This window comes from Patiria miniata, unplaced genomic scaffold (assembly GCF_015706575.1).
Source record: "Patiria miniata isolate m_02_andy unplaced genomic scaffold, ASM1570657v1 HiC_scaffold_25, whole genome shotgun sequence".
Lineage (NCBI taxonomy): Eukaryota > Metazoa > Echinodermata > Asteroidea > Valvatida > Asterinidae > Patiria > Patiria miniata.
This window is the reverse complement of record NW_024037064.1, coordinates 12,423,860-12,432,296: the sequence shown is the minus strand read 5'-3', so window position 1 is coordinate 12,432,296 and position 8,437 is coordinate 12,423,860. Positions and strand designations below refer to the sequence as shown.

General features: G+C 41.9%; 1 protein-coding gene across 1 annotated transcript; it reads left to right on the top strand.

Annotated features, from left to right (window-relative positions):
* The first annotated feature begins 988 nt into the window (after positions 1-988).
* Positions 989-5,161, top strand: LOC119733061 (caspase-8-like). Its single transcript, XM_038206641.1, has 3 exons — positions 989-1,093; positions 3,216-3,487; positions 4,761-5,161. The coding sequence occupies exons 1-3, from the start codon at positions 1,000-1,002 to the stop codon at positions 5,118-5,120; spliced, it is 726 nt and encodes a 241-aa protein (XP_038062569.1). The 5' UTR covers positions 989-999; the 3' UTR covers positions 5,121-5,161.
* The last annotated feature ends 3,276 nt before the right edge of the window (positions 5,162-8,437 follow it).

Below are 8,437 nucleotides of genomic sequence, written 5' to 3'. Positions count from 1 at the left end.
CAGGTCACTCTCCCCAAACGATCCTAAAAATAGCATAGTATCGTACTCACGCGTGCGCACTACTACCAATGAGTCCACATTTCATGGAGGCGGATATTCACGCTACACCGGCATTTACACACGTGTGTGTGTGTGGGTGTGTGTACAGGCATTACATTCACTGTGTGGACTTCCGAACAAAAGATGTCCACATAAACCAGGTAGAGGAGACACTGTGCGGACTTGGGCAAGTCCACACAGTGTTTCCCCATTTCTGGAAAACAGGTTTAGAGGCATTTTGGGGTTAGGTTTATCTGTAGCAGAATGAAGAGAAACACTAAAGGGAATCATAGAAAAAAAATTGGGTTGAAAGGGTTTTCACAGTTTGAGAAAAATGAGTTTTTTCACTGGTTTTTTTTAACTACACGAAAGTAATTGAAAGTCCACACTTGGTATGTAACGTAAACTTGTGTGTGTGTCTGTGTGTGTGTGTGTGTGTGCTCTTTCATTGTATTACGCTCGAGGACAGACAACAAAAGGAGCACAAAGGGGCCGTTCATCCTCGACGACGGTGCCTATTGTCCTCGAATGCCGGTTTGTGCGCTTATTCTATGGTTAAGGTTTAGATAAGGGAACAAAGGAAAACACAAAGCCGATCCTCGGAAGCATAGACAAAATGACTGGGTGTACGTGTTCATCTTGTGAAACCGTGGACGAAAAATACGAGAGATTTCAATAGAAAGCTTACTGCCCCAGTATATGATAAAACCATAATTATGGTTATTCACTTCACAGATATGATCATACTTTTATTTTACCTTTGGTTTTTACCCGTTTTTGGCAGACCCTGCTTAATCGTTGTGCAAAAACATTCCGCTGAAGAAACTTTTGTTGTTTAAAAATGGAGCGGCTTGAGTATGTAGCACAGCGTGCCCTCGTTTACTAATTTGTTACATAATTGTTTAACATTCAATATATATTCTCCGTTTTTCTTCTTTTTCATCTTTACTAGAATACAGGATGGATCGGAACCCAAGGGGGCTGTGTATGATCATCAACAACGTCGACTTTGAGGGATCAGACGAACCCCGCCTAGGAAGTGATAAAGACACAGGTTTGAGATTCTGTTAATCTGTTGTTTCGTAAAGGTGTTTCTGACTGAAGAATATCCACCTATAATTTTGTGTAGTTGCTTAGATTTACCATGATACAATGCAGTTGGTGAGGAATAACTGAAATGCATTGCGTTTTAAGGCCACAGAAGTATATGAGTGAATATAAAGTCAGAAAATAAAGTTTTAGATAACAGTTTAAGAACAAGAACATAACAGTTTAAGAACTTTCTCGGCATCTAATACATTTGTACATATGCCTTCCAAACTGATACCAAACATGGGCAACAAGTAAAAGGACCAAACTATTACACTGGACAAAGATTGGATATCGGAAACTGATCATATACCTTCATGCCTCGCGTGTTAAATGTAATGTATTACTATAGATACATATATGCAGGCATAATCAACTTATTAAATCATCATTTGTCATTTGAAGCAAACTAACCCTTTGTTAAGATCAATATATAATAAACCATATAAAACATATATATCTCACCACATTGGCAATAATTTGGCTGATGATCAGGGACAGTGGAAGGGTGTACAAAGACTTCCGGTAACATTCAGTGCGTTCGATTACTTCCCCCGCCCTTACTCGTGCAAGCGCGACAGCGTTCGATTTACCTCTAACGTGACTTCTTGCGCTTTAATTCTCGCCAAGTAACCGACTCGCCGAGTCGGTTACTTGGGTAAGTATCCCATAAGGCCATGCAACGTCCGGTGGGCGCTTCAGGCCGTGTCCGAAACGGGCTTTCACGGAGTATAGAGCTACAAACCCTATGTAGAGCTACAAACCCTATGTAGCTCTATGGCAACCTGACGCCATTTCCGCGATTGTGTACAAAGTCTGTGGAGAGTCAGGAAATTATTTTCTTAACAAAATGGGAAAATATTTTCCAGACCCAGATTCATGTCTTATCATCATTTTCGCAATGAATGACCGTCATTAAGATGATATATGAAGAAAAAAGTGGCGTCAGGTTGCAACATCCCCCCCCCCCTCGAAAAGCAAAGAAAAAAAGGGAGAAAAAAAACAGAGTAAAAAAGAAAAGAAAAGAGGCGAGAAGTCATATTGGTGTAAATTTAATGGGTGGGAGGGGGGGGGCAAAATGTCCCTACCCCCTTCAAAAACAGATAAATCGAAAGTATGTTGAGAAAAACAGGATTTTTTGGAAAATATGTTTTGCCCCCCCCCCCCACTAGAAAAAAAACCTGGCGACGCCCATGTTTCCAGCTTTTGCACGAAACTTTACCCGAGAGCGTTCGTTTATTTAGCTCCACTGCGCATGTCTGTCATTACGCGAGGAGCAAGGCGCGAGTAAGCTGGGGGAAGTAATCGAACGCACTCAATGCAACAGCCATCGTTGAAAAAAAAACTTAAGCCGCACTATCTACGGTGTCTGATGTCTGTCTGTGTGTCACGTTCTTTATCAAAGGTCTTAAGAGTGTGCCCAAAAATTCAACGGTTAATGGAGAGGTGTCCAGTGTCTATGCAGGTCCTATGCTGTGATTTCACTGTCTGAAGTATATACATGTATATGCGGGGGAAAATTGCATGCGGGAGTCTGATTAGCCAATCAAATTTCACAGATTATTTATGTTGAGTACGAAATTCAACAGCCGTCCGGTCTGTCAAATCATGTACTGTGTATGCATAATGTATTACTGACCTGTTGGCTTTTGGATGCCGTACTCAACATAAATACTTGGGGGCGGCCTGTGATTAGCTAATCACACTCCCACATGCAATTTTGTCCCGCATATACTACGGCCATATAACCCAGGCGCGTACGTCTTGCCTTACATGTGCGAGTGAATTTTGCCTCAGTGCGGCATGGGGAAGGAGGATTTTTTCATCATTGTTTTTGGAAAATCAGGACCGAATCTACCCGCTTTTGTTTTGACCCATAATACGTGAGTATGTCAAGAAGTACCAGACAGAGTTTAGGGACAAACTGTACAGCGGTTTTTTTTTTTAGCACAGGCTGTATTCTCATGTACATTTTTGTACGTTGGTTGTTGTCGTGTGGTACGTATAGGCTCCACCCAGCTGGTAGGTGCCACGCATTTCACTGATCAGGTGACAACTGCCAATATCATCTTTCGTGTTATGTGCAGGTAAATTGGAGCATCTGTTCAACGAACTTCATTTCCAGGTGGAAGTCAGGAAGAATCTTACAGCCAGTGACATGCTTGATTGGTTCAAAAGAGTCAGTCTGCTTAGTCACAGTGACTATGACTGTTTTGCATGTTGTATCATGACACATGGGGCGTTGGGTACAGTCTCCGGCACGGATAACAAGCTTCTGCAGATACAACAGATCCTAGGACTTTTCACAGGAACTTCATGTGAGAGTCTTATCAACAAGCCAAAACTGTTTTTCATACAGGTACATTAAATACCAGTGTGATACTTTGTCTCTTTTTTATAATGCATTGCAAATGTATGTGACGCAAAGTTAACAGTCAATGGAAGTAGATGAAAATAGAATTGACCATCCTGCATTTGCTTTCTATCAATCATATGTTCATTGCATTATATGTATGAAGGCCATGCTAATATCTGTGTATGGCCTGGTTGCTCTTACAAGAGCTACCTAATGGGGTATTCACAAAAAAGGATCAATGGTACCCCAACCTCGTTCTCAGGGTGTCGAGCAGTACGCTCCCACCACTACCTGTTCTTTCACCCTAGTATAGGATCATTTGCATATCCAGATTTTTTTGATACGTATACATATGAGGAAACATCTGGTGCCTGCCAGTGCTTTACATCAGTGTTTGGTTTTGCACGTGGTGTCCGGGGTAAAAACAGAATCAATTCGTCGCGGCGTGAGTAACGAAAAACACATTTTTATGCCCCGTGGCGTAGCTCAAAAGGCACACTGTTTCCGACTTCTCCTTCTGAGTGTGTGTATGTGGGTGCTCTTTTTACGGCTCTTTGAAATGTTGGCGTACGAAAGCTGTTTCCAAAGCTCAAATTCACTCTCGTCATCTTCATATGCTGTTATTGATCATCTTGACATAAACGTTCATTAAAGCAATGTCAATGAACATTCTTAATGCGAATAGAGTATGTAAGTCTCACCAGTCCACGTTCACGTTTAAGTGAACATCTTGGTAACAAACACAGACAAGTCTAGTTGCAGACCCCGTGTTTGGATTTATCCAATTGTTATTTGCTGTCTCAAGTGATCGATTGAACTGAAGTTGAGGTCAACATCAATCATTACAACAAGTACACGCGCGCGCGTGCAAAATCGCCGCGCGCGTGCAGCTAGTTCTTTACACACGGTACTGCATGCTGATTGGCAATTGGTCATTTGTTTACTGCGTGTGCACGCGGCTAAATCAGGTCACCGCGTATTCACTAAATGTGTATTCATTACTTCCCAAACCAGTGCGCGCTGTAATTGGTTGTATGTAAATGAAATGATGATATCAGAGCTCATTAAAGTTTGTCACCTCGCCCGTGCGAACTTGTTATGTTTTTTATTTTGTTTTTTTTAATTCCCATCTATATTGCCCTTGATTGGGTGGACCAGTCTGGACACAAAAATATGCAAAAAAAGACGTTTCACACATAGCAGATCCTGTATTCATGGTGCCCGGATTAACTATATTAGTAATGAGTTCTGTTGTTACTGGTGTGTTTTATTCCAGGCTTGTCAAGGCAGTAGTCATCAAGAAGGAGTACAAGTAAGAACTGATTCTGGGCCTTGTGGAATAGGTGTTGGCATACCCACAACGATACCCAATGAAGCTGACTTTCTGCTGAGCTACTCAACTGTAGCAGGATATGTCTCATACCGTGATTCAGCACAAGGTTCTTGGTATGTCAATGCGTTAGTTGATGAGCTATCCAACGATCACAATAATACTCATATTATGGACATCTTAACTAGAGTGAACAACAAAGTGAGCGTAATGAATGCCCATACAGAATATGGCATCAAGAAACAGGTGCCAGCACCCACCCATACATTAACTAAGGCTGTGTATCTGCGTAGTCTGGTTCAGTAAATCCACCCTTATATCTGTAACTTTATAAAAAGGAAGAGGTAAAAAAAACTATCACACAACACAGACAGTTATACAGTCACCGTTTTGACGAATTACCATTTTTTTCGATTTTGATTTTTTCTTACTATTTTGCTTTAAAACATTTTACTTAACCATTTTGACATGTTTATGTAAGCATGACATCATTGAGTTCCAAATAGCATTAGCAAGGCCAGATATCTCGAAAATTGAGTTTGGCGTTTTCACGAAGAGCCACATACATTTTGGCCCCTTGAACGCCTACAAAACATATTGAACAGAAAGGGCTAATATGTAGGAAACGTGAATGTTCGTTTCCACGGAGAGCGACATATCTTTACTAAATAATACAATAGTATTAATTCTAATTACAGGGTTCACGTAAAAATTCAGCTCTCGTTGAATCATGTGAAGCTTTTTTACTGCACAAAGTTGTTGCAGAGTAGTATTTATTGCAGTTTTAAAATATGGGAAACTTCTTTTGCGATTATCTCGAAAACACTTTTCTTCAAATCAACATATTATATATATATATATATATAGCATGTGGCTGTTCGTGAAACGTTGACGATATCAGTACGTTATTCTTGTTTTTGCTGTAGGGTACAATGTGGTTATTTTATTTTCTTGAAACCAAAAACACAAAAACACACATACACCCCCACACCCACGCACACACGCGTACACCCACAAGGCAGCGAATTTGTGGTCATAGGCATAGAAGTGGGGTACTTTCTTTGTTCTCGTGTACTAAAATTTTGCAACGTCGCACACTAATGTCAAAATGCTCTTATTTTAACAAAAATTAATTTCCTGGGCTAAAATTCGGACTTAATACCCCTTTTCTAAAATTCTTCCATTTGCAACTGATCAACTCACCTTGCAAATTCCTAGTTTTTGAGTAAAATCCATATATCTATATCGTGAAAAACTTGTGGGGTACCAAAACGGTACCCAGCAAGTCGGTGAGCATTCCTAGTTGGGTACCTCCTATTGTTCTGGTACACCACAAAGCAGTGGTTGTACACGCATGCGTGGGTGTGTGCGTGTACATTGGCACATCATATGACTTGCCAAATTAGAAACAATACAAATTTTAAATGAATGTGGTCTGACGTTGCGAACTTAGCTAATTCTTCTTCAGAGGCTAAAACAGAAATACATTAACATGGGGGTGCACACAAACATGCGGGGCTGAAAGAAGAAACACAAATGGAGGATTAGGTGGGAAAGGTGTGGAAAGATGCAGTGGAGGGTGGATGAGAGAACAAAGAAACAAAGGGAGATGGCAAACCCCAAGGAATCTGGGGAGGGGAGGGACCAGAAAGGGGAAGGATCAAAGGTCACAAGGAGTGGGAACGGACAAAAGAGTGTGAGAGTGAAGGGGGATGATGCGGGGGAACAGTATGGAGGTGGAAAGGGATGAAAGATGGGGGGAAATGGGTAAACACAAACAAGGAAGACCAGGTGGATTATCTTTAACAGAAGACATTGGAGGAAGAAAAGGATTAATCATTTCCAAGTTAGATGTTGAGAACATGTGGTTGAATAGTTCGAAGACGATTCATCCACACTTTCTCTCTGCTGAGGCGAACTGAGTCCTTGCGATGGCCAAGAGATTCAATGCCCTGCAAAATCATATCAGAAATGGAGTGGTTAGGCAGGTTGAAGTGATGACCAACAGGGTTGTCTAGTTTCTTGGTGTTGACTGTTGACCGGTGGGCATAGAAACGCTTCTTGAGCGTATTCTTAGTCTCACCTACACACTGCACTCCACAGACCCTGCAAGGAATGAGATATATGACATAAGAGGTGTTACAAGTGATGTTGCCAATGGTTCTGTGGGTAGTGACAGAAGAGTGGCCAGAAAAGGAGTCAGACTCCTGGATATGAATCTGGCAGACAACACATCTGGAACTGCACTTGAAAGTAACATGCTGGGTGGGAGGGGATGCATCTAAGGATGGGACTTCAGCTCGAACAATCAAGTCCCGTAGATTTCGAGGACACCTGTAAGCCAATGTGGGGCCGTTGGGGATGGCGTTGGCAAGGCGATCTGAAGTATGGAGGAATTGAAGATTGTCATTAGTGATTTTGCGAAGGGGAGGGAGATTGGGGTGAAACGTGGTAACCAAGGGAATCATGAGTTTGGCCATGGCATCGGGGGCCTTTCCCGTGAGAGCTAGATTTCTGGGGATAGCTTTAGCTCTGGCAATGGCACGATGAACTTGACGAGAGCTGTGACCCCTGGCCACCAAGTTGTTCCTCAGTGTCTGTGCATGGCGGGAGAAATCGGAATCATTAGAACAAATTCTTTTGAGTGAGTGCCTGGCTAAACGCTATGCTAGTTTTGCAGTGCCTGGGGTGACAGCTGGAGGAGTGGAGGTACTGGTGGGTGTCTGTGGGTTTGGAATACAGGTCAGTGGTTATTGAGTTGCCTTGCTTGTGGACGGTGACATCCAGAAAGTGGGTTTGGTGAGCCGAGAACTCCGAATTTGATGGTTCTGTGGAAGGAATTGATGTGGTTAGTGAAGGTCAAGAGGCTGTCCTCATCACTGGTCCAGATAAAAAAAAACATCATCAGTATATCTCCACAAGATCCAAGGGCGACATGGGGCCGAGGCAAGAATGCGTTCTTCGAGGTCACCCATGAAGAGGCAAGCCATGGAGGGGGCCATGCGAGTGCCCATTGCAGTGCCGTGTACCTGTAGATAGTGTTCACCAAGGAAGGAAAAATTGTTCTTTGTTAGTAAACAATACATGCAATTACAGTTTGGGCATCTTGTGTGGAGAATTGTTGGACCAGGCACAGGGCAAAGACACTAAATGAACCAAGAAGAACGGAACTGCAAGCATAATTTCATTTGTTCCCATTTACAAAGATTTATTGCTAGTAAATTATTTATTAATTGATTGCGATTATGAAATAATGAATCTTCAAATCTCGGTCGGTTCGTTGTAAATTGAGAAATTGTTAACCGAGACCTTCAACTGCCAGGTTGAAGTTGGAATTCATAGTTTGATATTGGAATTAGTTTCAAAGCAGTTTGGCATGAACTAAATATTAGTGCCAACTGTTCATTGTTTTAGAGATGTGAGGTTATTATATTTTGGGTTATATATGTTGATACTTGGATGGCCAAATACTTCAGTGACCAACTGAGTGACAGAGCTAGGCAGGACTCATTGAGCCTGACCGCAGACTATAGGTTCCTGATACCTCGTTTGCCAAGAATAGGTTGAAGTCTTCTGCCAGAGTAGACTATTAAGGTTTTAAGTAGTAGCGCCGCATATTTCAC

Coding starts and splice junctions, on each gene's coding strand:
- LOC119733061 (XM_038206641.1), top strand. CDS start 1,000: ATGGATCGGAACCCAAGGGGGCTGTGTATGATCATCAACAACGTCGAC. Junction 1,094..3,215: donor AGGAAGTGATAAAGACACAG/GTTTGAGATTCT, acceptor TGTTATGTGCAG/GTAAATTGGAGCATCTGTTC. Junction 3,488..4,760: donor CAAAACTGTTTTTCATACAG/GTACATTAAATA, acceptor GTTTTATTCCAG/GCTTGTCAAGGCAGTAGTCA.